General features: G+C 33.6%; 1 protein-coding gene across 1 annotated transcript; it reads left to right on the forward strand.

Moving 5' to 3' along the window:
* The first annotated feature begins 279 nt into the window (after window positions 1-279).
* Window positions 280-15032, forward strand: LOC121412402 (mitogen-activated protein kinase kinase kinase 7-like). Its single transcript, XM_041605214.1, has 5 exons — window positions 280-2521; window positions 3818-3894; window positions 7526-7650; window positions 10667-10747; window positions 15018-15032. The coding sequence occupies exons 1-5, from the start codon at window positions 1500-1502 to the stop codon at window positions 15030-15032; spliced, it is 1320 nt and encodes a 439-aa protein (XP_041461148.1). The 5' UTR covers window positions 280-1499.
* Window positions 15033-15393: the final 361 nt, after the last annotated feature.

Genomic DNA, 15393 nt, shown 5'->3' on the forward strand with positions numbered 1-15393 from the left:
TGAACTTATCAATTACCGTAGTAGACAAAAGGGTAACTGGATGATAATTAAATAAAAATAATGGAAGGAAAGGGTGTATAAATCACTAAAGTTGCTATGAATCTGGAATTTAGTGGGCTCTTTTGAGCGTGGCCGCGTACAGACATTTTTTCCTTGCCTGGGGGAAAAGATGCTTAAAAAATAAATGAAACTACTGTAAAAATGAGGGAGCAATTGAAGAAGCCGAGCTTGTCATTGAGGTACTTATACACTTTTTAATGTGAAATTTGAACTTTAGCACACTCTTTTAGTGCTTATTGTGAAAACTTTAAGTTAAAAAACAAACAAAAATTTTGACAATTATCGGGGGGGGGGGGGCAGTCCTGCTTAGGGCCATGCTTTTGAGCATTAATTGGGCTGGGTTGGGATTGCCCCAAGTCCCTGTGTATATGTTCTCTTAGTCAAGCATTAAACAGAATATTATATACTTAAAAAAACAAAAACATAATGATTCTCAGAAAGTAGTAATACAATTACATGTATTTGAGCTTATTTTGAATAGTGTTTCTTTCCCTGTCCAGAAAATGAGCACAACACACGGATATGTGACTTTGTTAAAATAAGGATATTCTTAATATGGATTTATGTGCACAATTGAACAGGGAGGAACATGACATAGCAATAGAGAAAGGGGGATAAGGGTGGAAGAAAAAGAGGAGAAATAGAGAGGTGTGTTAACTGTCATTAAGAAAGAGTTTTAAATAGTAAGTTAGAAGAAAATAATATGGTGCATCACTTAAGAAATAAAAGTATAAAGATAAAAAAATTCATCTAAAATCACATCCATGGATGCAAATTTACAACACACAAGTCTATGCTATGAAATGTTTTTAATTTTTTTTTTGGTGAAAACCCCAGGTGTTTTAAAACTTGTTCTATAACATGTTTTAAATGACACTGTTTGAAACATGCCAACACTGAAAATAAACCATTGAAAAACAAGGAATAGAAAGGGGCACAGCTACACCATGAATTTTTTGAGCATTTTTGTAGCTTGAACAAAATTTCCTCAAGCCCCAATCCACCTAAAAGTATTGATTCTGGGACTCAAACATCCACACCACAAAGTCAAAGGAAATATAAAAAACTAAAGAAATATATATTTTTATTTCTGAAAAAAAAAGTACAAAAGCCTACTCCCACTGCCAAGCTTCACTCTCTTAGCCCAGCTCATTGTCTGTACACGCCCATTTCCATTGGGGATATGCGGGCTGAAGCGCCTTGCAATTGGCAGCTATGGGGGGAGGTACATAGTATGGTGATGAAAAACACCAAACCATGCATCGGTTGTTCACTACTCATGATCAAAGAGAAAAGGTGATGGAGTTTCACTGCACCCGACAGTGGGTGCAAGTCATGCCGAATCGTGCGGTGTGGCAAGTCCCTATAGAAAAGAGAGTTTAAACATATAAATATTTTATTTATCGCTTTCTGTTTTTACCCAACAGATTTTATCAACAATGGCTTTCAAATTACCCAAACTACCAGGACCATCAAAGTCAAAGCATTATGCTTTTGACAAGAACATTACTGTTGTGAAATGGGAAGAGTTAGATGCTCATCATGTGATTGGCAGAGGCCAATTTGGTGAAGTTTCCAAGGTGACATACCAAAAACAAGACATTGTAATGAAAAGACTACTTAGTGAACAAGAAGATGATAGGAGATGTTACATGAAAGAAGTGAACATTATGAGTCACTTGTCACATCCCAATCTTATCACCATAAAAGCAGTATGCCCTGAGAAGTGTGCTATTCTGATGGAATACATGGCATTTGACTTTGAAGTGTTCGGAACCAAGGATGTTGTATCTTCACTGTCAGAGTTTTTAAACCTTTTAGATCGTACTGATACAGTGGATTATTTTGACTTCTTTCCCTTGGTTGGACAAAAAGTGACTGAGGGATTGAAATATCTTCATGAGAATACCATAGCTCACAGAGACCTCAAACCAGGCAACATTTTGGTTTCAAACCAACACTACTGTCATAGCCATGACAAGCAGGAAATTGAATCCATATACAAAACAGATCCAATCCTCATTAAACTGTGTGACTTTGGAGAGTCTCGCTCCAAAATGTTTCACACAAATACCATTCTACAGACTCGCACCTTAGGACTTGGACGAGGTACTCCAGCATTCATGGCTCCAGAAATAAGACTAGATAGTGACATGCTCCCTGTTGGGGCAACAATGGAGGACTTGATGAAGGCAGATGTGTGGTCATTGGGCATGACTCTGTTTGCCATCATAAACCCATCTCTGAAACATCCGTATGAGCAAAACTTGAAGGAAGCAACAGGTAAAAGGAAATTGAGTTCTATCCTACAAGAGAATCCAAAGCCTGATGTGAAATACAAAGAGAAACAGGAGACATCATGGAGTTCCCTCCTTTCTGCCTACAAGAAATGTGTGTTGACTCAGCCAATCAGGAGGCCAAATCTGGAGAGCGTAATCCAGCAGTTACAAGTGATTCCAAGGTAAGGTGTATAAGTTTTACCTAGATGTCAGTTACTTTTTGCCTGTAAAATTCAACCGTGGGATTTGAGTTCACCGAAAGAAAATTCGTTAATTCATTGAGACACTTCTTGCATGCATATATGTTTGTGGTAAACTTATAAGTTATGTGAAAAGCCCCTCTTCTACACTCAGGAAACAAGTTCTTGGACACTTATAAAAGTAAAAAATATTCCATATAGATATTTGATTAAAGTAGGAGTGGGCTATACATAGGTCAAAAATACTTTTTTTGTAATTTCAATATGGGAACAGTTTTTTTTTATTCCTTGTAATGTATCTCAAAATGAAATGACAATATTTTTTGTCTCGGGTCCATGAAAAAAGTGTGCCGGGCCAAAATCCAAAATGGCCGCCAAAACCACCCCAAATCACAGTTTTGGCCACAACATCTTTATTTGGTGGTCTTTTTCTTCAGTTTGGTTTTGGGTCTATTCATATGTATTTGGGGGCAGGCATTTTTTTTTTCCTATAATTAGTACTTTTAAACATTATTTGTAGAGTTAAAAGATAATTATACCTAAATTTTTCAATTTTTATAGCCTTTTTTTAGCCAATAATTAGATTTTATCGTCCTGGGGTTCTTGGATATGAGATGGTACGAGATCAACAATAGCAAGCAGCTTCATAGAGCTCTATCGCTTTTATTCTTCTATGGGTTTTACGGATATTTGTGAAATAAAACTTAGCGAATGTTACTTTTTTCTATGTTTTTTCTGTCGGGAGAAAAATGGGTGCCATGTGTGAGATTGTGAGATGGACCCTGAACGCATGAGTCTCACGCACAATGCGGGAGACTTGGTAGCTCTATTATTTGAGTATTCAATTGATCGCAAGTGTCTAATCGGGATGTGCCGAACATTCTATGAGTTAATGTTTACTCCCTAGTGCTGGGTGCAGAGGCCTATCAACTGAGCACAGTCAAACTGTTCTAGTTCATAATTGATGTCCTATGCATAGTTTCTTTTCATCTGATGATATGTATCTAAAAAAACAAGTTAGTTCCCCTTTATAAACCAAATCTTCATCATTTTTGAACCAGAATTAAGATTATCATAGAATATAAAATGATTTTAATGATGCACATAGCAGGCAGATTTAACATTTTGCCAAATGAGGGCACACGAGATGTTTTTCAGGTACTGGCTGACAGTTTGTATGAATTGTATGCATGATTTTTTGGTTGAATGAACACATGGTCAAAAAGCATGGAAGATCAGTAATTTTTAATGCTTATTTTAAAATTTGCATACTGACAGAAGCTCCACCAGCAATTTTGGTCTGCCTAATTCTGAGAGTGATAATGATCAGCTCAATACCAAGAATGATGTCCATGGTAAGAATTATATAAAGCCACTACATAACATGGAAACCCATTCAAAAAATTTTTTCAAACTTTAATTGCTATGTGACATAGTTTGAGCAGACAAATAAAATATGTACTGAAAGTAAGATAGCAAAATTGTTATAAAGTACCTTTAAAGGGATGGGCCAGGCTGGAGATATTTTTATTTCAATAGAGTATAATTCACAAAAGCAAAATGCTGAAAATTTGATAAAAGTTGGATAATAATGAAGTTATTGAATTTTACAGATTTGCATTATTCCAGTCAAACAGTCCTGGCATGTCTTTATGAATATTCATTTGATGGGCTGACTATGTCATTTCCCCACTCGTTCTTTTGCTTGTTATTAAATGAATAGGTTTATTCAAAATGTTTCTGTACCAAGAACTAAAGCAATTGCATTGACAACTGATTGAGTGCATTATTGCTGCAACTTATTTCATCATAATGGAAACACATCTATACACATGTATGAAAAAATTAGAAATTTATGATTTCATGTAATAACATAAAAGAAAAGGGATTGTTGGGATGTGACACCATCAGCCCACCTAATGAATGTTCAATACATTGTGCATTATAACTGTTTTTACAAAATGTTTCTATTGTTCTATGCTAAAGGGCAATTCCACCCCAATGAAAAGCTGATTTGAATGGAAAGAGAAAAACTCAAACAAGCATAACACTGAAAATCACTTAAATATCGTATGTAAAAAAAGAAAGTTATATCATTTGAAAGTTTCGTTTAATTTTACAAAACAGTTATATGCACATTCTGTTCGGTATTCAAATGAGGGGACCAATGACATCACACACTATTTCTTTTTGTATTTTATTCATATCATATGATATATGAAATATTTTGATTTTCTCATCATTGTCACATGAAACACGGTTTCATTCCCCCCTTAACATGGGATGGCATTATTTTAATATTTTTAAGTTAAAGAAAGGAGATCCTAATTGTCAAATTTGTAGAAATTAAAAAAACTATTAATTGAAACAAAAAAAAATTGTGAGTGGTGACATCATCGATTCTCTCATTTGCATAACACTCTTTATAGCATCTTATGAAAAATAAGCGAAAATTTTGTTATTATACATGCATTTTTTGGTGAAGTTTTCAGAGTTATTCATGTTTGATTTTTTAATACAAATCAACGTTCTTTTGGGGTAAACTTGACCTTTAACCTTTAACTTGTAATGCTGGCAAATGATGCCTTTGCACACTTGGGAGAGCCTTTTGCATTTTTTGCTCATCCGGCCCGAAGGGCCAAATGAGCTTATGCCATGGCGTGGCATCTGTCGTCCGTCCACAATTTCAAAATGCTCTAAATTCATTAAATCTGCCAATTTTTGCGAATTTTTCAAAATTCACAAAAAGGCATCTTTATTTGTTGACCCATTTTGATTTTTCTTCCCTTTGGTAGAGCTGCATGAGGTTCACGAAATGTGCTCAAAATTTTGTCATGAAAATTATTGATGCGAATTTGAGCAAAATTTGTTCATAAATCGCAAAAAAATGTTTTTTCTTCATTTGTTGATCAATTTCAGTTTTGTTTGCTTTATATGATAACTTGAGGATGTGTTATAAAATTTCAACATAGAATTTTGAAGCTCATAAAATATGCCAATTCATTCATATATTTTCAAAACTCACAAAAATTACTTATTTATTTGTTGATTGATTTTAATTATTTTTGTTCCATCTGACATATTCAACAGGTTCACCAAGTTTCTACAGAGTAAAAAAATGTGACTAGAAAATTATTTATGCTAATATGCTTTATATAAACTTATTCATAGATCACCAAAAATGCTTCTATGTCATTTCTTCATCAATTTCAATTCTATATCCTCAATTTATGTCACCAATATAGTTCACTACAGTGTCAACTGGGCTGAAATTAAAATTGTGTTAAATTTTGTTGCGAGATGCCAGATGAGCTCCACATCATTGATGTGTTAGTTCTTTTTTGTATCTTTCAAAGTACCCACCTACTAATTCCTTTTGATGTCATATTTTGGTAGCAAACCAACCAAAGATGTGTTCTACCTTCAAGCAGACAAGTATGGGTGATTGTGAAACAGCAGGTCCTTCTACATCAGGGGTATTACCTTCCTCAAAGAAGAAAACAAGGTTTTCCAACAACAATGTAAGTGATTCTGCTCCTGCGTGGTATGTGGGGGTACTAGAATTATGATTTGAAGAGGTTCATTTGAATTGAACAGCGACCAGACTGCACAGATCGATCACATAATGTATATTATTGATTGATAAAAATATTGTAAATGACTAAATACATGCCATGGAGGTGTTTTGAATTAAAAACAAAAATAGAATGGGGCTGTCTCACTGTAAAATGAAATCTGACCAATTTTGAGTTATTGTACTTAAAGAGTGAATATATGCAAGGTATACTCATGGTCTACTTTATATTAGAACTAAATCTAGAATTATTGATTATAAATTAATGAAAAAAGCTGATACATGTAGATTGCTGTGCACTTACTACAGATGACAGGTATTCAAATTGTATTTTTGTTGGTCAACATGTTTTATTTGCACAAATTAAACTCTTGGGCATGCTAACAGCATCCCCAAGGTATCACATGTGTTTACTCCTGGAAAACAGTTTCAAACAGCATTTTAAGCTTTAATTATGATATCAATGTTTTGAAGGTTTTGGATACTGACAGAAGCTCTGCCAGCGATTTCGATCTGCCTAATTCTGAGAGTGACGATGATCAGCTCTATACCAAGAATAGAGTCTATGGTAAGAATTAAGTAAAGTCATTAAGTTTTCCAAATTTCATATCTTGGTCATAGTATTTATGTGATACATATGATACAAGCAGTTTCGTGTGATAATTATAATAACAAATATTTGAAGCACAAAATTCATATTTAGCCCACCCCCCCCCAAAAAAAAAAAATGATAACAATAATGTCCATGTATTGTATATATTTGGTAAACATATCATGAAATTCTCAAACTTGTCATCGGTAATTCTTATCAAATTTAGGAAATGAATCTTGCATTTTCTGTTAACTTCTGCCTCTGCATTTACTTATCAAGAACTTGTAGTTTCTGTGCATCATATGTGCACATTACATTTCAGGGCTCGAATTAAGAATTTAAAGGGGCAAGGCCATTTTCTAAAAGGGCACTTAAGGGAAAGGGCAGGCAGTTTTCACTTTGTAGGACATCCAAGGCCACCAATAAAAGGGCATCAATAATAAATGCACTTTTCAATGGGGCACATGCACTGGATTACCGCAGGGCACCAAGGCCACATCAAAAAAGGGCAGTTATTTTGGCCTTAAGTCTACAAATATTTGAAAGGGCATCAAGGCCATTTCTGAGGGCATCTAAGGCCATGGCCTTGGATGGCCTTGGATTAATTCGAGCCCTGACATTTGTTGGACTGTTCATAATTGACAACATACTGTGAAACTGGTTTTGTAATATGTGCTTGTATCTGGCCACTCTCCTCTGTTAACATTACAGATGTTTTTAGCGCTGTCAAATATGCCTTTACACACTTGGGGAAGCCTTTTGCATTTTGTCTTTGATATCTTTCAAAGTACTAATTCCTTTTGATGTCATATTTTGGTAGCAAACCAACCAAAGACGTGTTCTACCTTCAAGCAGACAAGTATGGGTGATTGTGAAACAAGAGGTCCTTCTACATCAGGGGTATTACCTTCCTCAAAGAAGAAAACAAGGTTTTCCAACAACAATGTAAGTGATTCTGCTCCTGCGTGGTATGTGGGGGTACTAGAATTATGATTTGAAGAGGTTCATTTGAAGTGAACAGCGACCAGACTGCACAGATCGATCACATAATGTATATTATTGATTGATAACAATATTGTAAATGACTAAATACATGGCCATGGAGGTGTCTTGAATGAAAAACAATAGGATGGGGCTGTTTCACTGTTAAATGAAATCTGACCAATTTTCAGTTATTGTATTACTTAAAGAGTGAATATATGCAAGGTATACTCGTGGTGTACTTTATATTGGAACTAAATCTAGAATGATTGATTATCAATTGATTAAATAAGTTGATACATGGTTACACATCAAAAAATAAGTCCCCCTTAAACAATCATCAATAATTTCCGATTCAATGCGATATTTTAATATATTTTTATGTGAGCGTGTTGGTAATTTTATAAGCTATCCTCTGAGTAAATCTTATGGACATATTTGACATCATGCTTCAGTGAGCAACGTCAGAAGGTAAAAATGTCACTTTTCAAAAGTCACAAGCCAAATATCATTACTTTGATTCCATTTTATTGGAACTAATTCCACATTCTCTTCATGAAACATAGTCAGAAGGCTTGAAAAAGGTATTTTCTAGAAGACAATACAACTTTTTTGACTGAATTTCACGGTTGAATAAAGACAAGTCAAAATTTACTATAAATGGATTTTTTTACACATATCTTTCAATAAAAATGATAGAATATGATGACAGTTATTTTTGGGAAGACTACCTTCAACAATATACATTGTTACACGGTTCAATGAACATATTGAAAACAAAAATACGATTTTCAAATATTGTAGGCATGTATTGTTTCATTTTGGTAACTGAAAATTATCTGTTCTCAACTTTTTTGTTATGTTCATGACCAATTAACATGCTTCAATGATTTAAAGGCGTTTAATTAAACATTCACGCTTGAATGAACGTGTGGAATGTGATTAGGTAGCTCTTTTTTATGTCATTTCAAAAAATGCAATTTGTAACTGGATATCTGTCACAAACCTCCTTGCATAGTTCATTTGATTTGATTTTTATGACAATCCCGATGTTTAATGCGTCAGTGAGCACACAATATTAGAAAATCATACAAATGAGAAGAAAGTTTAAAGCCTTGGCCCCACTCTGCTGTATCGAATGGTTATTTTGGTGTGCGCACCTGTAACCGTCTATGAAACAAACCCCTATTTCATATTTGTTAAAATTTAACTTCCTCTCTCATTGACTTGTGTACATTATGGGTGCATATGTTGATGAATATGAGTAACCCCTTATTCAATATGGTGGAACTTGTTTTTCAAGGTTGTCTTTAGCAATGTTATTTGGCAGCAATGTTTATCAACTTATGGTCAGAATTCTGTGCAGAAATGAAATTATTTGTTTATTTATGGATGAGTGAGCACGCATCAAAGAGGTAAATTGGTATTTTCAACAATGTCACAGAGTCATTTTAAAGGGTAATAAAATGAATATTGGGGGCAAATATTCGGTTTCAAATGTGACTTTAATCGCTGCTGTTTTTATCATCCATCATCACCACACACTTTCCTAACTTTAAACATTTTCATGGATGAGCGAGCACATTCGAAAACTTAGGGATGAATACTCTTTAAAATGCATAAATTTATTCTTTGCCAACAATTTCTCATGATCAGTTTAATTTATGGACAAATCATTGGTGGATCCAGAATTTTCAAATGGGGGAGGGGCATATAATCGGGGGAGACACCAACATTTTCAGATTTTAACATGATCTAACCAGTTGTAGAGGATACCTCCACAATAAACCCATATGATGATTTGGAACGGAGCGGTTTTCAAAGTAGGGGAGGGGGGTGACCTGACCATGCCAAAAATTATAATCGCACGGTCATTTTTACATTTTTGTACATGTTTTTCTGGCTTTCGCTGCCATTGCTATACGTTGTGCTGACTCAACCATGAACGTACAATATCAAAATTGCATGTGGAGTGGCTAAATGATGGATGGTAAAACATAATAACACCATAAAATTCACCTAATAATAGCTTTTGGCCAACTTTGTATCCTCACAATCTGAAAAACGACTTTAATTGTGACTTTAATTCAATCTTTAATTACTCATGCGTGACTCAACCGATCAATCTAATTTTTCACCAGGAGTTGCCTAATGAATGTAGAAAACCACTTACCAAATATCTAAAAATAATTCCGTTCAACAGTTACAGCAATTTGATTAAGGGGGGACTTACTTTTTTTTGTGTATAGATTTCTGTGCACTTACAATGTACTACAGTTGACAGGTATTCAAATTGTATTTTTGTTGGTCAACATATTGCTTTATTTGCACAAATTAAACTGTTGGGCATGCAAATAGCATCCCCTTATATTCATATCTGATCCTCGTGAGAGCCAAAGAGATAAATAGAACAGCCTGCATTATATAAGCTGTTTGATGTTTGAAAGAGAAGGTATAGACCAGTTCGTAGTTACTTCATGGGCAATTTTGGTCAAATGACCTTTCATTTCTTTCATCATGATAGGCAGATTTCAAAGCAAGATATTACGTAAGCTTGCCTTACATAGCAGGATGAAGAAATTGAATAGACCAGGTGACTAGAATAGCACACCAATGAACACTTAATGAAGGTATTTGTTGCATTCCTACTTTGAATGCATATCTTAGCATGTTGCACAATGTACTTGACAAACTGTGAAATACCAGTCGTTCGTGGAAGCATTGTTGTTTTTTGTGGATGTAAATGAAAACGACAATTCAAAAGAATATATGAATAATCAAAACATCAAAGTTGGTGCTTATCTCATTAGATTTTAAAGCACCATGTCACTTTAGTACAAATGACCTTCTGATCATGCATAGAATCTTTTGATCATGCGCAGAAAGGAACTACGAACTGGCTTATTAATCACTTGTTTACTCCTGGAGAACAGTTTCAAACAGTATTTTAAGCTTTAATTATGATATCATTGTTTTCAAGGTTTTGGATACTGACAGAAGCTCTGCCAGCGATTTCGGTCTGCCTAATTCTGAGAGTGACGATGACCAGCTCTATACCAGGGCCTGTTTCAAAATTGGTAACCATCATGCTTATTTTTCAAAATTGTTGTTAAACGATGTTTTCTCATTTTTTATTGATGATTCATATATCCTCTTTCATGAAGTATAAGTATCCATTCAATTTTTGACTGTTTTCTTGAATTATTTGCAAATTTTATAACGTGATGCAAATTTGAAAGCATGTCGGACGGAATTCTTTCTCTGAAATTAGATGGTCCTAGGTAACACTTAATCTTTGTTTTGAAGCTGCATGTTTATAAATATTAACATAAATATCAATCATCCTTTTTATACATTAACTGGAATCATATATGTAGAAATGAATGATTCCTGCAATTTTAGAAACGGTAACTAAAAATTTTCCGTCAGACATGCAAAACATTTCCAAGAAGTTTTCCCTCAGAAAAACCATTGACAATTTTATAGATTTTTCCCAGCCAAGTATCAATGAATTGATTGTAGTCTTAGAATGAATGATGATTTCTAAAATTTACCTGCACCTAAGTAGGAAAAAATAAGGATAACTTTTTTTCCGTCCGACATGAAAGTTGCATGTCGGACGGAATCTATTGAGATAGCACAGATTACACTTCTGTTCTGGGCCTTTCAAAATTGGTAACCATCATGCTTATTTTTCAAAATTGTTTTTATCCGATGTTTTCTCATTTTTTATTGATGATTCATATCTCCTCTTTCATGAAGTATAAATATCCATTCAATTTTTGACTGTTTTCTTGAATTTTTCGCAAATTTTATAACGTGATGCAAATTTGAAAGCATGTCGGACGGAATCCTTTCTCTGAAAGTAAATGGTCCTAAGTAACACTTAATATCTTTGTTTTGAAGCTGCATGTTCAGAAATGTTAACATATATATCAATCATCCTTTTTATACATTAACTGGAATCATATATGTAGAAATGAATGATTCCTGCAATTTTAGAAAAGGTAACTCAAAATTTTCCGTCCGACATGCAAAAAATTTCCAAGAAGTTTTCCCTCAGAAAAACCATTGACAATTTTATAGATTTTTCCCAGCCAAGTATCAATGAATTGATTGTAGTCTTAGAATGAATGATGATTTTTAAAATTTACCTGCACCTAAGTAGGAAAAAATAAGGATATTTTTTTTTCCGTCCGACATGAAAGTGGCATGTCGGACGGAATCTATTGAGATAGCACAGATTACACTTCTGTTCTGGGCCTGTTTCAAAATTGGTAACCATCATGCTTATTTTTGAAAATTGTTTTTCAACGATGTTTTCTCATTTTTTATTGATGATTCATATCTCCTCTTTCATGAAGTATAAGTATCCATTCAATTTTTAACCGTTTTCTTGACTTTTTCACAAATTTTATAATGTGATGCAAATTTGAAAGCATGTCGGACGGAATTCTTTCTCTAAAATTAGATGGTCCTACATGTAGGTAACACTTAATATCTTTGTTTTGAAACTGCATGTTTATAAATGTTAACATATATATCAATCATCCTTTTTATACATTAACTGGAATCATATATGTAGAAATGAATGATTCCTGCAATTTTAGAAAAGGTAACTCAAAATTTTCCGTCCGACATGCAAAACATTTCCAAGAAGTTTTCCCTCAGAAAAACCATTGACAATTTTATAGATTTTTCCCAGCCAAGTATCAAGGAATTGATTGTAGTCTTAGAATGAATGATGATTTTTAAATTTACCTGCACCTAAGTAGGAAAAAATAAGGATAACTTCTTTTTCCGTCCGACATGAAAGTTGCATGTCGGACGGAATCTATTGAGATAGCACAGATTACACTTCTGTTCTGGGCCTTTCCAAATTGGTAACCATCATGCTTATTTTTCAAAATTGTTTTTATCCGATGTTTTCTCATTTTTTATTGATGATTCATATATCCTCTTTCATGAAGTATAAGTATCCATTCAATTTTTGACTGTTTTCTTGAATTTTTTGCAAATTTTATAATGTGATACAAATTTGAAAGCATGGCGGACGGAATTCTTTCTCTGAAATTAGATGGTCCTAGGTAACACTTAATCTTCGTTTTGAAACTGCATGTTTATAAATATTAACATATATATCAATCATCCTTTTTATACATTAACTGGAATCATATATGTAGAAATGAATGATTCCTGCAATTTTAGAAAAGGTAACTCAAAATTTTCCGTCCGACATGCAAAAAATTTCCAAGAAGTTTTCCCTCAGAAAAACCATTGACAATTTTATAGATTTTCCCCAGCCACGTATCAATGAATTGATTGTAGTCTTAGAATGAATGATGATTTTTAAAATTTACCTGCACCTAAGTAGGAAAAAAGAAGGATAATTTTTTTTCCGTCCGACATGAAAGTGGCATGTCGGACGGAATCTATTGAGATAGCACAGATTACACTTCTGTTCTGGGCCTGTTTCAAAATTGGTAACCATCATGCTTATTTTTCAAAATTGTTTGTAAACGATGTTTTCTCATTTTTTATTGATGATTCATATCTCCTCTTTCATGAAGTATAAGTATCCATTCAATTTTTAACCGTTTTCTTGAATTTTTCGCAAATTTTATAATGTGATGCAAATTTGAAAGCATGTCGGACGGAATTCTTTCTCTGAAATTAGATGGTCCTACATGTAAGTAACACTTAATATCTTTGTTTTGAAACTGAATGTTTATAGATATTAACATATATATCAATCATCCTTTTTATACATTAACTGGAATCATATATGTAGAAATGAATGATTCCTGCAATTTTAGAAAAGGTAACTCAAAATTTTCCATCCGACATGCAAAACATTTCCAAGAAGTTTTCCCTCAGAAAAACCATTGACAATTTTATAGATGTTTCCCAGCCAAGTATCAATGAATTGATTGTAGTCTTAGAATGAATTATGGTTTTTAAAATTTACCTGCACCTAAGTAGGAAAAAATAAGGATAACTTCTTTTTCCGTCCGACATGAAAGTGGCATGTCGGACGGAATCTATTGAGATAGCACAGATTACACTTCTGTTCTGGGCCTTTCAAAATTGGTAACCATCATGCTCATTTTTTAAAATTGTTTTTATCCGATGTTTTCTCATTTTTTATTGATGATTCATATTTCCTCTTTCATGGAGTATAAGTATCCATTCAATTTTTAACCATTTTCTTGAATTTTTCGTAAATTTCATAATGTGATGCAAATTTGAAATCATGTCGGACGGAATTCTTTCTCTGAAATTAGATGGTCTTAGGTAACACTTAATATCTTTGTTTTGAAACTGCATGTTTATAAATATTAACATATATATCAATCATCCTTTTTATACATTAACTGGAATCGTATATGTAGAAATGAATGATTCCTGCAATTTTAGAAAAGGTAACTAAAAATTTTCCGTCCGACATGCAAAACATTTCCAAGAAGTTTTCCCTCAGAAAAACCATTGACAATTTTATAGATTTTTCCCAGCCAAGTATCAATGAATTGATTGTAGTCTTAGAATGAATGATGATTTTTAAAATTTACCTGCACCTAAGTAGGAAAAAATAAGGATAACTTTTTTTTCCGTCCGACATGAAAGTGGCATGTCGGACGGAATCTATTGAGATAGCACAGATTACACTTCTGTTCTGCAGCTTTCAGTGTACAATAACCTCATATATTACAGTTCAGATTCTGGACACACACAATACACAAACTTACACACAATTAAACAGTACTTAGGTATGGTATTTTCCTGCAATCTGATTGGTCAGAAGTGATGTACACTTTCAATATGTAAAGCACATGGCTTGGGACCTTCCTCTTGCTTTCACCTTTCCAGTACTTGTGTTTTACTGGCCAAGGTAGTGTCCTGTTTTACTGTAGAAAACTAACATTATGTATTGCTTTAAGCATTTTCTAAATGAATAGTAAGAAGTTTAAAACTCAGAGATGCATGTGGGATACAAAATTTGCCCAAAATATAGCTGAAGAAAATGATAATCTACTTCATAAGATGCTCATGTTTTTGGATTGGGGAAGGGAGGACTCTGTGCACTTTAACAACTCAGTGCATGGGCTATAGCCTATGCACAAATCTATCAAGTGTCTTGTGGAAAGTTAAAATGATACTTGACTGCAATATTGTCTGCTTGTTTTACAATTCAATATGAGAGTGCACTGTTTTACATCTGAATTTGTGAATGATAATAATAATAATAGGGTAAACAATAATGATAAAAATGATAAAAATAATGTTTCATAATACCTGAAATCAATTTTTGTTTCTCAATTTTTGTTTCTCAGTTTGTAACATCCTAAAAATAAACAGTGAAAAAAGAAAAAAAATTCTGGATGTGTACAAAGAACTTAACACTTATTTAATTTACCATCCTCATGAATTTATTTTGCGAAAAAGCTATCGTTTTTTGGTTGTGATTTTCAGTGTCCTTGAAGTGTCCAAGAATGTCGGAGCGTTCAAAAAATGCAATTAGATGCAAAAATTGGCGTGACTCCCTTGATGCTCAAGATCGAAAAGAAAAAGACAGAAATAGAAAACGTCAAGAAAGACAAAAACTTAAACAAAACAAGGAAAAATATGAGTCTGCTCTTCTGAAAGACAAGTGTCGTAAGAGAATGAAAGCAAGAAATGCTTCCTTGTCTTCTATCTCAACTAGTCATG

Source organism: Lytechinus variegatus, chromosome 4, assembly GCF_018143015.1.
Source record: "Lytechinus variegatus isolate NC3 chromosome 4, Lvar_3.0, whole genome shotgun sequence".
In the NCBI taxonomy this organism is placed as follows: Eukaryota; Metazoa; Echinodermata; class Echinoidea; order Temnopleuroida; family Toxopneustidae; genus Lytechinus; species Lytechinus variegatus.

Coding starts and splice junctions, on each gene's coding strand:
- LOC121412402 (XM_041605214.1), top strand. CDS start 1,500: ATGGCTTTCAAATTACCCAAACTACCAGGACCATCAAAGTCAAAGCAT. Junction 2,522..3,817: donor CAGTTACAAGTGATTCCAAG/GTAAGGTGTATA, acceptor GCATACTGACAG/AAGCTCCACCAGCAATTTTG. Junction 7,651..10,666: donor CAAGGTTTTCCAACAACAAT/GTAAGTGATTCT, acceptor ATTGTTTTCAAG/GTTTTGGATACTGACAGAAG.